Here is a 17,125-nt window from a genome sequence, read left to right on the forward strand (position 1 = left end):
CTGCCTGGGGTGGTTGTGGCCAAAGTGCAGGACCCAGCACTTGGCGTTGACGAACTGCATACAATTGGCCTTGGCCCATCAATCCAGCCTGTCCAGATCCCTCTGCAGAGCCCTCCTATCCTCAAGCAGATCAACACTCCCACTCAGCTTCACGCTGTCTGCAAACTTATGGAGGGTGCACTTGATCACCTTATCCAGTTCGCTGATAAAGACACTAAACAGAATTGGCCCCAGCACTGAGTCCTGGGGAACACCACTTGTCGCCAGCCACCAGCTGGATTTAACTCAATTCACCACCACTCTTTGGGCTTGGCCATCCAGTCAGTGAAGAGTACATCTGTTTAAGCCACGAGAAGCCAGTTTCTCCAGAAGAATGCTGTGGGAAAAGGAGTCAAGGGCTTTTCTAATGTCCAGGCAGACAACATCCACAGCCTTTCCTCATTCACTAAGCAGGTCACCTTGTCACACAAAGTGATCAGGTTAGTCAAGCAGGACCTGCCTCTCACAAACCCATGCTGACTGAGCCTGATTACCTGGTAGTCCTCTGTGTTGTGTGATGGCACTCAGAATGATCTGCTCCATAACCTTCCCTGGCGTTGAGGTCAGACTGAGAGGCCTGTAGTTTCCCAGATCCTCATTCTGGTCCTTCTTATAGATGGGCATCAAATTTTCTAACTTCCAGTCCACTGGGACCTTCCTGGTTAGCCAGGACTGCTGGCAAATGATGGAAAGTAGCTTCGTGAGCACTTCTGCCAGCTCCCTCAGTACCTTGGGTGGATCTCATCCATTGCCATAGATTTGTGTGTCTCTAAATGGAGCAGCAGGTCACTAATCATTTTTCCCCTTGGATTATGGAGGCTTCACTCTGCTTCCTGCCCTTGTCTTCCAGCTCAGAGGGCTGGGTATCCTAAGAACAACTGGTCTTACCGAGGCAAAGAAGGTATTAAGTACCTCAGTCTTTTCCTCATTCTTGGTCACTATGTTTCCCCCCCACATCTAATAAAGGACAGATACTCTCCTTAGCCCTCGTTTTGTGGCTAATGAATTTATAGAAACATTTTTATTGTCTTCTATGTCAGCAGCCAGATTAAATTCTAGTTGGGTTTCAGCTCTCCTAATTTTCTCCCCGCAAAACATCACAACATCCCTGTAGTCCTCCTGAGTTGCCTGCCCCTTCTTCCAAAGATCATAAACTATTCTTTTTTTCCTGAGTTCCAGCCAAAGCTTTTTCCAGTCAGGCCAGTATTCTTCCCTGCCTGCTAGTTGTTCAGCACATGGGGATGGCCTGATCCTGTGCTTTTAAGATTTCCCTCTCTAAGAATGTGCAGCCTTCCTACACTCCTTTGCCTTTCAGGAGGCAGGCTCCTAAACAGGACAAAGTTCTGCTGACACCCCTCCTTCATACTTCCCTGAGAAGCAAGAACGCTGTCATTTCATGATTACTGTGCCGAAGACGGTCTCCAATCATCACGTCACCACCAAGTCCTTCTCTGTTCACAAAGAACAGTTCTACCGAGGTGCCTTCCCTGTCTGGCTCAGTCACTACATATTGCTTCTTACTCAAGTTCAGCTTGCTAAATAGAAATTTCAACATTTCTTTTGAAGAATCCTGCACCTCAAAGGGTTTTCAGTTCCTGAAATTTAGCAGGGGCCAGGCCCACAGTGTCTCATATGCCTTTCATTCATTTTCCCCAAGGTGTGTGTGTATGCTGGAGAGAGAATTTGAACTTATTATGCCTATACACAGTTGATTATGTTAGGACAATAACCGTTACGTCACAGGATTGAATAAAGTAAATGAACTCAAATTAATTTGCAGGCTAAGGCTATAGGTATCAAGCTGAACTCTGTCTTGCTGCTAGTCCAGCCCTTAGAGTGCCACCCTTGGTGCTCTGCTCTGGAGAGTGAGAGACTTGTACTCCTCCCTGCCACCAGCTCAATGTAGAGGGACAGGCATATGCAGCCAAGATGGGACCAGCTTCTCCTGGCAACCTGAACAAGGAGCTCCTTTTTCACCCTGCAGAACCTCTGACTCACCTTGCACACACTGTGGATTGTGCTCAGTGTAGGAAGCAGTTGCTCACTATTTTGTTTATCTTCAATGTTTTGTTTGTTTTACATCAGTGGAGCAATACTCTGAACAATGTTTTGATTTTCATTTCTTTTTCTTTTTTTTCCCCCTAGGGCTTCAGCAGCAAGACATCTGAAGGCTTCACAAGCCTTACTGATGGAAGCCTCTCAAGCAGCTTGTGGGGTCACTGTCACCTCCCCATTACAGACAGGAAGCAGACAGGCACAGGCAGTAAGTGAATGACCCAAAGTCACGCATCTTTCTGCCACTTGTGAGGTGATGGTAATGCAGCATCTTCCAGCAGATCCCTGCCTCTTTCACGCTATGTTTGCTCCAGCTTGCGCAGAGAATGAAGCACAACGAAGCCTACACTAAAGCCCACTTTCACCACGCAGCCTGTTATGACAGGAACAAGAAGTACCCCACTCCCCAGACCCGCCAAGTTCAACCTGCACATGAGCACATTTTAAATGTGCACAGGGACATTTAAATTAAAGGCTTTAATTTTAATGGAGCCTAGGAGTAAGGAAATCAACTTCAGCTCCTTTTTTTATCTATGCGAACAAATTAATTTACCACTCAAACCTTTGGATATTCAAAGGCTGGGTTTAATGCTAGACTCCTAAATGTATGCTGTGTGACGCTACTACTGTGTCCACTCCTGTATGCTGCACACAGGAGACCCATCCCCGGATGTGACATGCTTTGCTCTCCTTTCTGCAGCACACTCCTGCCAGAGACACACGTCAAGAAGGGTCTGGGGCAAACCATGAGTTGCCACCTGAACATGGTGCACAGGACATGAAAGCGAGTGCACTGTGGAGTGTGAACAGGCCTTTTGTGTTAGGTGGTCCTTGAATCGTGGCAGGGCGTTCAGTCCACAGCAGGTCAAGAGCCTTAGGGGGAAGAAGAGAGCAGAACAAGCAGGAACATACCCTTGCCATCTCACTGATCTAGACAAGTATAGGGATGCCCTATACTTGTCTGGTTATTCATGTTCCTGGATTTTCACTTTTCTTGCCAATTCTTCCATTTGCTCAGCGAATGAAAAGAGCTCAAGAAAATTCCCAGTGAGCTGAAATGTCCTGAAAATGCTGAGCTGCCTTCTAGCACACCAAAGAGAAAGAAATGTAGAGATGAAGCTGGCCCTACCACACCACTGTTTGGACCACGTGACCTCTGAAGGTCTCTTCATACTTATCTCTTCTGAGCACTCCATGAACCCCTGACCAACAAATTTGTACAGTAGTTGGGGATGGAAATGAGGCTCGGATGAGGAATTGCCTTTGTGGATGAGTTGTAAGTACTGGGGATAAGTTAAACTGCAAAAAGGGAGCTGTGATACAGGCTTCCGTCTTAACTCACTAAACAATCTGCTCTTGAAGAATCAAAACAAAGAGATATATCCAGGCCTCATTCCACTGGAATTTTGTGTTTTCCATATATATTATATACACATACATTCTAACATATTTTTGTATATTAAAATTTTCTACTAATGGCTCCACTTATTTACATGCAAACTAACTAAACCCACAAAGCTCTGGACAGGAATTGCTGCCAGTGCCCCGCAAGCTGAAGCGCGAGGGCGAGCAAGGCCGCGGCCAAGAGCACACAACTCACCAACTTGCGGATTTCACATTCTAGGTTCTGAATACAGTCCAGTTTCCTCTTGCGGCAGCGTTGAGCTGCAATTCGGTTCTTGCTGCGCCGGCGGACGTCGTGGATGAACTCGAGCTGCTCTGAGGTTAGCTTGTGCATCTTTATCATCATCTGGAAATCATTCCGTGGAAGATCTGTGATTTGATCAACAGGAAAAGGAAGTTTCACCTAAAACAAACAAATACAAGACAAGAGCAAAGAGTCATATTTTGCTTGCTGAATGCAAGCCGAACAACAGTGAGTGGAAGGACGATTATCTATGCTGCTGCCTCCTAAATAAACAACACACCAAGTTTTACACTGAGCATGTTTTTAACACTCCCCTGTGGCATATTACAGAAATCCAGACGGTAAGGATCAGATAATAATTGTACTGAAATCAGCAATATAGGCGAATCCCAGGTAAAAATTACATCTTTCTGGAAAGCTCTAATAACAGATCCCCTTGCGTTAAAAGAAGTATCTGTCCACTAAGAGACACAGCCTTTTGGAAACAGCAAAGTACCTTGCTGCTATTAATTTCAAACTAGTTTCAAGGAACAGGCTATTACCGCAGCAGGAAACCTGTCTCTGCACGGCCTGCAGGGCTCCAAGTTTGATTAGGTGTGAGGTTAAAAAAGCAACCTGACATCTCAAGTGGATGAAAAATACCATATTGCAATTAGGAAAAGTCGCCTAATCAGCATTTCAGCTAAGCAGTACACCATATAAGACGAAAGGGTTAGAGGAGTGTGATGCAACACATCCAACCCTGCTAAAATACATGCATTTTGTAACAAACCAATATTTGCTGACATTCTCATATTTTTGTAGATTGAACAGCACCCAAGTTGCATTTCTTGAAAAAAAAACCCCAGTCTAAAACCACAGTTACATGCAGTAAAAGTTTTTTATTCTGGGCAACAAACTGCCATCCCATTTTGACTGTAGACCACGTGAGAGTAGCTCCAGGTTCTGACTTGAGGAACTCCCACCATCTTCCCAACTTTTACCAATTATGCATTAAAGCAAAGGGAAAGACAAAGCTCCCGACAGCTTGCAGCAATGAACACACAATGTCTCGAAACCTGGAGAATGATGGATGTGCTCAGAGATTTCCGCTAGCTTTCTTCCCCCAAACCTGTCAGCTTCCTCAAATCAAATCCAAGTGAGCATGTCTCCCTGCAAACCTTGCTTCACTTGTAGCTTGAGATGGATAACATGACTATTAAAAAAAAAAAAATGCTCCTTGGTGGACTGCTGTGTTTGGTGGTCAAGAATCAGTTGACAAAGCTGAAAGAGATGACAACTGATTCCCCTTTCTTTCCTTGAGTCATACCCACAGTGGCCAAAAGATGGCAGTAAACGTTTGCATTTCTGTCCCCGCTTGGCACAATACAACATCTCGAACGAGGAGACTATTCTGCATACGGGCTACCAAAGAAGATACAACTTAAGTTGCTCCCATCGAGCAAAAGATTGGGGTTGAAAAGGTTTCTTTGATATTTAAAACATGGTTATCATCTTCAGACGGTGCACTTCAATTACATGGAGATAAAGAAAGTAACAGCTCAGGTTAGTATTAAGTTATTTCACCAGAAAACTGGGTTTGTTGCAGAATAGTTTGCAGCGGACACATGTAAACACCCAGCGGTGGTCTCCGGCACTGACAGTCACAGACCCTCACGGGGCACCCAGCCCATCGATAACCAACTCCCTGCCTCGTTTTACGAGCTTGCGTTTTCTTGAGCTCTTTTATCACTGCTCTGCGCATCTCCAAGCCTGGGACATGTGAAATTCAGTGCAAACACCTCCTGCATCCTTTCAGACAGTTTCATGTCCTGAACATTGCCCCTCTGCCCCATGTGTCCAGGCACCACTTTGTGATACACTACTTGACAGGTCAATTTAAACCAGCAAGAAACACCAAACGCTGCCCCAGTCCCCCCAGATTCCTGCTTGTACACACAAGGGCTGACCTTAGGCATGGTGATGTGGACTACTTTGTTTACAGACCGCTAACTAATGACATGAAATCTGTTTGATTTCCTCTCCCCAGCCTTTGGACGGTCAACATAAACTTGGTGTCACCTGCTTTTCTCTCAAGCTTCAGCCAAGGTCTGAAAACGAAAATAGCTTGCGCTTTCCTCTGAAAGACATTACAATTTCACTGCAAAACCAGTCCTTTCAATGTCCCCAGTTTTTCCTATTTTCTTAAGTCCAAAACAGAAAGCGATGTTAACTTTATTTCTTCCTCCCTCTCCCTTTCAAAATGTATCTGCTTGCAAAGAGGAGATGTTCTTGCAGCTGGAATGGGACTGAAAGGGAAGTAACTTAAATCTGTCAGGTACAAAAGTCGCTGAAGGGAAACGGGAAAATAAATAGAAACAGATATGCGGAAAAAAAAAAAAAGGCAACAGATTGAAAATAAAACCATCTACACAGCAGTCCAGAGACTGCTATCAGTAAAACCCAGCATAATCCCATTCCTGTCATAGGCAGCAGTGCGCAGGATTAAAAACATGAAAGGAGAGTGGAAGTGAGTCAGACTCATTTCCTTCGCCATTCACAGCATTTTTATTGCCTGTCTCCCTCTCCGCAATTAGCTGTCAACTGAAAAAAAAAGACCCACCAAGCCTTTGGCACGGACACAGTGAATAACTGTGCTGGGGTATTGCTGCAGCGAGAGGCTAATGGTGTTTTACACCGGCACAGGGCAAGACCCTCAGCTGGCATTTATCACAACAGAGTTGTAAGGCGATCTGCAAGAGCTCACGACTCTGCCATGGGTGGGATTCACCTGACTCACTTAGAGCCGTCTAAAATGATGGGCTGGGATTAGCTAGTGTCCAGGTGCCTGTTGTTGGTGTCGAGGACAGGGAGGCCTTCGAGTGGCAACACATCCCACGCGGCTTCTCCCTCCTCCTGGCTGCAGGAGAGATGAGACATAAAACAGTATCAAGGGTAGGTGAGAGAAACCTTACCTGAGGTGTCTGAAACAGGACAATCTTTTCTAAGAAAACCCCAGCGAGTATGTTTTCTCATCAATTGTTCTTTTTAATAACTATGAATTTTATACAGGAAATGACTGTGTACTCTTTGGTTTGGACTATTTCAAATTAGAAATGTAAGCAGGTTCCCTACTTCTTCTAGGAGTTACTCCACCTTCCAGAGCTTTAAAATCCCCCCTACCAGCACAGTTACTCTTACATTTTTACACCAACAGCAGAAGCTCTGCTTCCACCACACAACAAAAGAACCAGCACTTTGTGCTACCACTGCAGCCTCTGATGCTGGCTGATGCACCCCTGAGAGGACAAACAACCCTCCCTGGCAAAAAAGAAAGCTTATGATTTTGTGCCATTTTCTCCCCCTGTATTAACATATGATGTCAGTGTAAAATGCATTGCTTTGAGTGGCTAACTAACAGCAGCAATCTAAACAGACAGGGACAGCCATTGATTCAGCACATGAAAGGCCCATATATAACCAATTAATTCCTTCAGGCTTCATTAGTTAGTGTCAGCTTGGACCATATACCAGTTATCGCCGTGCTGCTCACGTACTGTACCAGTTACTGCCGCTCTCTCCCTCTCTTTTTCTTTGGAATAAAGGAATGGGCCAAGGCCCCGTACTCATTCACTTTAAAATATCAAGGTCAGATGTTGGGAGTTTGCTTATCTCATGAGCAACATCAGCTTCTGCACTCTTTCTTTCTATTTAAATTTCAGCATCATCTTCCCTAAGCTGCCTAGTAAATACAATGAACTTCCCAAGTCTGGCTTAACCTCACAGTAACTAAAAGGACTCATGTATCACCCACAAGAAAAAGTAGTCACTATGTGTTGGGCATGGGAGGGTGGAACTCAAAGCTTGACTTTTACAAATGGTTTAAAATCTTCGTCAGTTGCTCCAGAGTTGTAAGAAATAAAACTGTTGCCTTAATGCCTTTAAATAGAAAGTCAGAGTTATTGAAAGCCTCTGAGACTTAAAATTGCCCTGCCCTCGGAAAGCTTGTAGGACCCACCTGAGCAATCTAGTTCAGGGGCTGCATCACATCAGTGCTTCTTTGATGTAGAAAGGGGTAATTTCCTTCACACAGAAGAGCACAACACATTAACGCTGTTTCTCCTAGTATCTTCCTTAGCCTGCAGGTCTGTCTTCCACAAACGTGAGGAAGAAACTCATCCCAGGATGGGAGGGGAGGTGTGTCTGTCTGTGCTAGGGGCTCAACTGCCTATATGCTATTTCAGGCACCACTTTTGGTCCTACGAAGTAGGGACCTATCTGATTTTACTTGGACAGAGGCTAATTAAGAAGCACAAAGTCAACGGGCCACACTTTGTGCAAGAGAGAGGTCAGGCAGGATGCAGTCCGACTCGTCTCCTCACCCTGCTGTCTATCAGCACAGGTAAAACCTTCAAAGCACCTCTACTTTTCAGGTATCAGCCACACCATAGGACTGCAGGACAAGAACGATGAGCCCAGGCGGTGAAGATCTACCATTATTTCAACAAACCCGGTCTGAAATGGCCCTGATCAGCAGGTCCCATTGCAGACAGCCTGTCATATCACAACACAACTGAAGGCCACATAGTGGTCAACTCCAGCCTCACCTCCTGTGGGCCACATGAGGTGTTTGGGTCAGCAAATGCCACCAGAGAGGGCACTGCTATGCAATTAGTGGAGGGAGCCTTGGTAACCTTTGGATTTGCCATCTGCCTCAGAGAACTGGGGAACAGGGATAGTCCCATGGCTGAGGGCTTTAACCCAACAATCAGGAGATGCAGATGAGGTTCTTGCTCATCCTTCAACCCATGACTGGGACTTGTATTCAGACCGCACACCACTGGCACTTAAAATGTTGGGCTGATCTCTTCCTGTTCACAGCTTGCACCACTCCCAGCTTCCAGCCCTTCAAAAGGCACAACAATAACATAGTCTTGCCCATTAACAGGCTTTTCTGAGACCAGGAATGGCACAGAAGCCCCAGCAGAAGCTTTAGGTGCATTTGAGAAGGGCAGATCTGGCAGTAAAATGAGGGGAGATAAAGTACAGTATTTCTCTGAAAAATCTGCTTTTGCAGAAAAAAAATCAGGACCTGGAGAGTCCTTCAAGAGCTCCTGCAAGGTCTTCAGCTCAGGGCATAACACAATTGTAGGCTGCAATGAAATAATGTGGTGTTTAAAAGCACCTTCCTGAAATTTCAAGCTTGTAATGGAAAACTCACTGTTGTTGTAATCCAGCAATTATCTGCTACCAGCATGGATACCACTCCTACTGAAGAGAAGAAAGAAAACAAAACTTCCATGAAGTTTATTTTGCAAAACTCATGTTTGACAAGACTTCATTTAACCAGATGTTGCCAAACACAATTCCCAGGGCTTTGCTAATGATGCTGAGGATCCTGGTCAGGAGAACATCCACCAGAGAAGAATGTGGAGAGTAACCTCTTTTTCAAGTTTGTTAACCTAGTAAGATCAGGAAAACCGGAGTGACTGATCACCAAGTTCTGGTGAGCAACGAGAAACCTTAACATGTATTTTTCTTGATTGTCCTGCTTTCTACGTAATACTCTTTGCTAAGCAGAAATTTTGAGCAGCAAAGAAGACTCAGTTAAGGTAATTCAGCACAGCTGCAGTAGATTTCTGGTAGAACAACTTCGGTTTACCCCCTTTCACCTGGGGTCTGACTTCTAGTGCTTTGCTAAGCATCAGCAGTTGAACAGAGAAAGGGTGGCTGCCTGTCGCTTAACGTGGAGGAGTTTGGACACTCACTGAAGGTTATTTGCCTGCAATGTCCTCCATGGTCCAGTTGCATTAGCTTTGCCATTACGAAAATTTCCTTTGAAAAGTGAGTCACTAACCCAGGCGGGAAATTCTTTTGAAATACAAATGAAAGACATATTGAATGCAATTCTGTAGATAGCAATTGTTCTTGGAAAACTCCACCTCTTACCTCCTCCTACTCTTGTTTATTCTTTTCCTAAAAAAACTCACTCATCAAATTGGACTGAACTGAGATTTCTTTTTAACTGGTTTAGTAGTACAATATTTTTTACAAGTTTTCTAGAATAAAAAAAATCCCATACACACTTACTGAAGAAAAGGAATATCAAGAAAAGTAGGTAGTGCTGAAGTTTCTGTTCCTAAGTAGGTTAACAGATTGACAGACTACTTCCTTCTCAACGATTCATTATTTCAGGGCTTATTGTTTTGTTGTTGCTATTTTAAGCAGGATTGTCAGAACCTGCCTGCAAGCATTGAGCTTAAGTCTTCTCTCTAGTATTACATCCCAATAACGGATTTTCAGGAACCTGTGAAGGCCTGAGGGAGCTGGGTGAAAAGAGCAACACAAACTGTTAAACGTTTCAGTAAAGTCCCAGCAGCTCAAGTAACAGCCCTGCTCCTGCATCTCAGTAACAAGGGGATGCCCCACACTGCACTTGCTCCTTCTGTTATGAAGCCTTAAAAAAGGGAAATCTCAGGAGATTCTGGGTGGCTCCCTTCCCTTAACAGGAAGGAAAATGAAAGGCAAAGATATCCCAGAGAGGTTTTACCAGCAGTGTAGGGGAACACCACCTCCCCTGACACTGGTGACTGCAGTCTGCATCTCCTATGGGACATGAAAGCTGGCCACAGAGTGCGGTCACCTTCACCCACAAGGCACCTCACTTTTGGCACTGAACAACACGAGCATGTGCTCCTGAACAGCATCCATCCGCAGGAAAGCAGAATGCCCAAAAAAAGTAGAGAGGAGAAACCTTTCACCTACTTCTCACACAATCAATACACTGGCAAACAATGTTTTGTGACATTATTCCAACTCAGACAGCACGCCAGGACCCAAATAAAGACAAACAATGTCCAAATTCCAGGGGAGCTGAGCAGCACCATGAGATAACCAAGGAGCAGAGTCCATCAGGCTGTCCCACCCAAACGAAATCCCACCGGCAGCAGAAGAGCCTGAGCGGCTGCTCCGCGGATGGGTGAGAGCCTGCGTGTCACTCCCAGTTATCTTATCAGCGGCTTTTTGTGGTCTGCCAGGGCAGCGGGCAAGGGACCCATCTGAGAAGTCATCGGGACAGCAAGGGCAAACTGACAATTTTGGGAATGGAGAAAGATTCCCATGCAGCTTGCAGGGAGGTGAAGGACAGAAAGCAGTCCATTTCAGGCTGCTCTGAGTCTCTCCTGCTGTTTTAATGGCAGCCAAACTGCTAAAAGTAGGTAGAGCAACTTATACAAGAACTTCCTGCTGCTATTGGATATTTTCTACTGCCTGGTTTAACATATCCTTCTCTGAGGTTCCCACAGATCTTGCAGGATGACTACACCCCAAGTCGCTGTAAAAATAAGCATTGTTTAATGAGGCTGCTATGTCCCTTTCTTGTACAGGTAACAACCTCTATATATTCATTTTTCAGACAAAATCTGTACTGACGCACTAGTGAGCTCTGTTGACCCTTTGCTTGCTCAGGAGAGTGCAGTGCAACCTCATGAAGCATTAATTTCACCACCACATTTTTAATGCCTAGGAGCCCTAATCAAAATGCACTGGGGAAAAAAAAAAAAAAAGCGCCTTATCAGCAGTCCCAGGGAGAAAACTTGCTTAGCACAGTGCAGAAAATCTTCCCAGGAGGAAACCAGCAGAAAAACCAGGAGTGGAGCAAACCCTTCCTAGCTCTACCCCAGAGCCAGACAGATCTGGCTGCCAGCAGCACACCAAGACAGTGTCCCACAGCCCACCCATTTGGCTCCTCTCATGGATGTCCCTCCTCTCATCCACAGCCTCCTGAGCACATTCACGTACTTTCTTCGAGTAATCACCATCAGATCCCTATAACCTTCTCGTCTGACTCTTGCGGGCTCTTTTCTGCTGCACCATCTCCACACAATTAGCCAATTATGACAGCTAATTAATCATCAACCCCCAAAAGGCTAACCTCCTGCCCTCTTCCCCGTCTCACGCTGCGCATTAGCCCTTGCTGAGCAAGCAGCACATGTGGGTGGAGATCTGACGCTACCCTTGGTCCCACTCTGTGCTTCCTTCTACCCCTCGTAAAGGCAGGACTGCACCGAGTAACCTCGGTGTGGCCAAGCAGAGAGGTTTTGCTGTAGGGCTTCCCGAATGAGGTCCTGCACAAAGCATCCCAGGCAGCCTCCCAAGGAGACTCCCCTCCCTTTTGCATTGTCCCCAGCTCAAGACATGGGGACAAACAAGAACTATTCTCTCAAAACCAGCAGTACAGCTTGACAGGGATCAGGACACCAGAGGCCCCCCAGGCTTTTCAGCCCTTCCTTAGAATTAAGCAGCCAGCTAAAGGAACATCTGTCTGAAAGATTTCTTCCAGAACCGGCAATGGATCAGGAATAAGGGCTGAGGGATAAAATAAAGTTCAGTCTTTTCTCCCCTAGCCCACAACTAAGCCCACCGGGTTCTGCACTGGGTGTTCACAGCATGTAAACCCCCCAAACTTGAACTCACTGCTCTCCATGCCGAAGCACAAACTCTCAGTGGAGCATTTCAGCATACCTGGGGAAGCCAGGTATGTGACTTCACCCAGATGTTCTCCAGGTCATACAGGTTCCTAATGCAATTCTATGAAAACACTCAGTGCGGGTTTTTTTCAGTTTCTGGGCTCCACAACACACCTCCATGACTTAAGTGTTCCCTCAAACTAGTGACTTCACACAGACAGTTTATTCAGTTAGCCAGTTATCACCAGAGCATCTCCAGCTGGTCCATCTCTAGTTTTAGAGTGGGACCTCTCATGGCAGAGCTGCACAGAAATTCACAGCTTGCTCTTCAGTCCCAGACCACCCCACTGACTTTTCCTAACAGTCCTGGAATTTAAAGCAAAGCTTCTCTTGGAAATCATTTATGCAATGGCTGCCAGAGCTCACCAGCAAACAAAGTGAGGTCACGGGCAGGAAACATCATCTCAGTTGTCACTTAACGGAGGCAAAACCCCTTACCTGCATGTGTGAGACACACACACACACAGAGGGAAGATGACTTGCATATCGCTCCCACAGTCAAGGGCGGTCAGTTAGGCAACCATTCAAATAATTTCCCACTTCTTTCTCCCCCCATTCTGTCTGCCTCCTCTACTCAGGCCGTTAGCAATATGCAGCAGGGGCTCTTCGAGCTGGCTGCCCGACCCTCAGTGTCAGCAAAGGCACAGCCTGAGGCTGCTCAAACCAGCAGCAACAGCAAGCAGAGCCAGACCCACCTCTGCAAATTAAGGGTAAGGAAGGGTGCTTTGTGCTGCGCACATGGGTGAGGGAGGGAGGAGGACAGGTCCCTGCTAGCAGACTCCTAAGCACATCAGCGTGCTCTCATTGGATTGGATCTTAGGAAAAAATTCTTCAGTACGGGAGTGGCAAGACTCTGGAATAAATTGCCCAGAGAAGTTGTGGATGCCCCCTCCCTGGAGGTGTTCAAGACCAAGTTGGATGGAGCCTTGAGTAGCCTGATCTAGTTGAGAGGCGTCCCTGCCCATGACAGGGAGGTTGGATTAGATGATCTCTAAGGTCCCTTCCAACCTAGGCCGTTCTATGGTTCTATGATTCTATGATTCTCATCATTCAGCAGTCTGCTGTTGTCTTATACCCAAATTGTGGTAAGTGCCAAACACCTCAGAGGTCATGCAGACCTATTTATGGGAAGCCAACCACGCGCACTCAGCTGACAAGGGAATAAACAGGAGTTACTCTTTGCCTCTGTAAACAAAGAAAGTGCTGGGGAAATGCCAAGTCATTCGAGGGAATCATGGAGCAATTAATTGGGTCACAACGACTGTGAAATAGGTACTTATCTTGAATCCCTACCTCATGCCCTCTGTCTTGCACAGGACATGATTCACTGTCTGCTTCTGAGAATGACCCAGACTCATCGCTGGAGTTTGTTCCATAGGATGGCTCACATTTAATCTGGGCTCGGACCGGGTTGTACAATCCATCACCCACCACGCCGGGCTCCTGGTGCTCAGGTGCCAGGAATCGGGGGCCTTGGGAGCAAGGGGAAGAGGAGAGCTCGCAAAGCCGCAGACTGCAGGGAGAGCCGCCACTGCCGTCCTCTGCATACGAGTAGGAAGAGCACGAGCTGGAGGTCCTGGTTCTGGTTTCCAAAGGAGGAGAGCGAGGGCAAACTTTAATTGGCACCGGACAGCTGGTGTTCGGCCGCATCCTTCCCGGCAAGTGATCAGCTGTCAGTCCGCTGTGCGAATAGGTCTGAGAGCTGGGGAGAGACTGGCTAACGCCCCCCCCCACGCCCCCTTTGGCACAGTCTCAGTGAGGTCTTTGTCCAAGCTGCTCACACCAGAATATGAATGCACTGAAGTGTTTACTTGGTCACAAGCGTTCGAAGAGAATATAACACTCCTCCTGTCCAGTTCCCCTTCTTGCTTACAAAGAGTTTCAAAGCCGGGCCCCCTGAGCGGTGATCCCACTGTGAAGTTGGAAGCATCCTTCTGCATGGCATGGGACTGTCCATAGTTCCCTGTGAAAGGGACATAATCAGTTTTGTGGTCACCCTGAGTTGTCCCTTTTTCAAAAGGGCACGCTGGACTCCTGCCAAAGTGCTGTTGGGAAGTGCTGGGGAAGCCAACCAAATCTACGCTTTTTGTTCTGTTGAAGAAAGACCGCAAGCAAGAAGGAGAGGACCCACTTTTTGGCCTGTCAACACAAGTGGGGCTTGGCTGTTTCCTGTCCATTTCAACATCCCCTTCTTTATCCCTGATGTCAGGTTCATCTCCAGACAGGCAAAGTGTGATGCTTTCTTCATCGTTCTCTTCATTCTGAGGCTCACTTTTTATCTGCCCCATAGCAAGTCCTGATTTGAGGCTGTTTCCAGAGCTCTCTTCGCTGAATGTGCTTGCAAAACCTGAGGTACTGATGTGTGATGTGTTGTAGACATTCTTGGTACAAGCAAGCTGGTATTTCTTGTATCTGGGGTACCGTGTTACTGCATCTTTGTCCAAATTGTCCTTGCTATCTCTCAGCATGTCAGAGTCAGGCAGCATCCCTTCGCCTTTGTCCGCTCCAGCAACAGTGGTTTCAAAATTGAAGGGCTCTTGGTGCATCCTCTCTCTCGGGCAAGATATTTTTGACGTCTCCGATTCCATTGTCTCCTCCTCGTCTCCATCTGAGTTCTCCTCATCGTGCATGCGCTGGCAGGTGGTATCTTTTTTGCACAGAAACAGGCCATCTTCATTGTTCAGCAGTTGCGTCTGAAGGAAGCTGAAGCAGGAGTCTTCCAGGTTGTGCATGCGCAGGAATTCCGCGCAGTGGATGACCTCCTGGATGTTTTCTCTGCTGAGTAACAGCTTAGCAGTGTAGGCAAACTGTAACAATGGACCAAATCCCCTGACAGTGACCTGCAAAAAAACAGAGAGGGAAATCGCCAGCATTACCATCAGCTCTTGCTATCATCCTGAGTCCTTCATCGCCTACTTAGAATATGCAGCAGATCTAGCACCCAGAAATAAATACTGCTCAGTACCAGTTATTCTTCTATCACACAGGCAATGTGTACAGGTTAAGTGCTAGCTTTCCCAACTAAGCCTCTGCTCTAATAAAAGACTGAAAAAAACAGACTAATGTGGACACTGCTGATTTGTGGATGGATCTTATTTTCAGTGTGATGTGGCACACTACCATGAAAGTACCAATTCAGTTTTGATTCTTCTGCCCTGACAGAAGCTCTGGTAAAGAGCCGTTTCAAGCTTAGGATACCACTTAAATCCTAGAAGTGTTTTGGGGAGGAAACATTCAATATTACAGCAAAATTCAACAGAAAATATCTTTCTGCTTTTTTCAAGAGCAAACCATTTTACTTGGGTTTTCTCCAAAAATTTTTGCAAGCCATTGATGAATAATACGTAAGTACTGATTGCACAGCTCTTCTCCTCATACTGTTCCTGTTAACACCAAGGTCGCAGGTTCGATCCCCATTCGGTCCTCATGTGTTGCCTGATCTAGTTGAGAGGTGTCCCTGCCCACGACAGGGAGGCGGGATTAGATGATCTCTAAGGTCTCTTCCAGCCTAGGCCATTCTATGATTCTATGATTCTGATTTCACTGAGTCTACAGTACAGCTAACAGGAAAAAAAATCAATATTCATATTTCAAGTGATACAAATCACTCCAAGTCCCATCTCAGTATTTAATTTTCCACCACTTTCTTTGCAGATAGAGTAAAAACTGTTTCCAGGAGAGTGATCCCCAAACAGCTGTAACAGGACTGAGTTATGCACCACTACACATCCTTTTTTCTTATCACACCATCTACATTTTACATCCACATATCCTATATTTAAAAATACACACTTTTCCCCCCCGATTTTTTTTTTAATATATTGAAATCTTCATACGTAACTATCTCATAGCTTGCTAAGCCACATGGTAAACCATAGATATTATCTATTTTGTGACCAAAAATGAACTGGCACTAATTTCTGTTGCATTTTTTCCCCAAAACCCAAAAGTACTGGAAAAACTCTATTCTTCATGAAGCAGCGAGAGGCTGCTTAAAAACCAGGGCTCATCATCAAGAATAAAGGTTTCTCCATAGAAGGAGATTCACTGATCTGGCCACTAAGCTGAGATTTGGGAGACAACAACTCAAACTCCCATTGCACCAACCACTGTCTACATGACCCTGGCATGTCACTTCAGCCTCAATTCACCAAGACACCTTCTTGCCTTGCTTGCAAGTGATAGTCAAAAATCTGAGCTCTCTGTGCTTTGTGTACCAAGGAAAGGCATCTATAGAATAGAATCACAGAATCATTTCGGTTGGAAAAGACCTTTAAGATCACTGACTCCAACCATCAACCCAACACTGCCAAGCTCACCACTAAAGCGTATCCCTAAGCACCTTGTCTACACGTCTTTCAAGTATCTCCAAGGATGATGACTTCTGTGGAAGTTCCAGTGCTTAATAGGTGAGATTCAGAGCAGCCAAACACCTGCACACCTGCCTGAGGTTGGGATGCACAGCCTACCATCTCCTTCTGGCTGTAGGTGTCCCTAGTAGGTGTTCCCAGCTCAGTTTCTTCTTTTAAAATAAACAAGAAGAGGAAGCACTGCTATCCTCTTTTCACAAAATAGCCTATAAAGATCAGAAGAGGGACCTATAAAGTAGGAGACCAGGACCCTTCCCCAGGCTGTGGAGATTCCAGCTCACATTTCCCAGCTCCTCAGAAGGATATCCTATACAGCAGGTATGGGATACCCTGAAGGTTGAGCTGCTTTCCCCTCTCTTTCCAACTGAATTAACGCCACTGAGCAAGAAGCCCCCTGAGAGGACGGTGAGACATCAAGCCATGAATTTGTGATGATCGTATTTGTGATTAGCATAAACCTGAGTGAATAATTTGAATCATCCTAATGAAAAGCCTGTAAGTTCCCT

The 17,125-nt window shown here is 45.9% G+C and overlaps 1 protein-coding gene across 1 annotated transcript in view; it reads right to left on the reverse strand.

Moving 5' to 3' along the window:
• Nucleotides 1-17,125, reverse strand: part of BACH2 (BTB and CNC homology 1, basic leucine zipper transcription factor 2) — a 150,752-nt gene that overhangs the window by 3,433 nt on the left and 130,194 nt on the right. The window contains 3 exon segments of the mRNA XM_009877116.1: nt 3,695-3,901; nt 13,543-13,968; nt 13,971-15,089. Coding sequence (XP_009875418.1) covers nt 3,695-3,901; nt 13,543-13,968; nt 13,971-15,089 — 1,752 coding nt within the window.

The sequence above is a fragment of the Apaloderma vittatum genome, unplaced genomic scaffold, assembly GCF_000703405.1.
Source record: "Apaloderma vittatum isolate BGI_N311 unplaced genomic scaffold, ASM70340v1 scaffold3659, whole genome shotgun sequence".
In the NCBI taxonomy this organism is placed as follows: Eukaryota; Metazoa; Chordata; class Aves; order Trogoniformes; family Trogonidae; genus Apaloderma; species Apaloderma vittatum.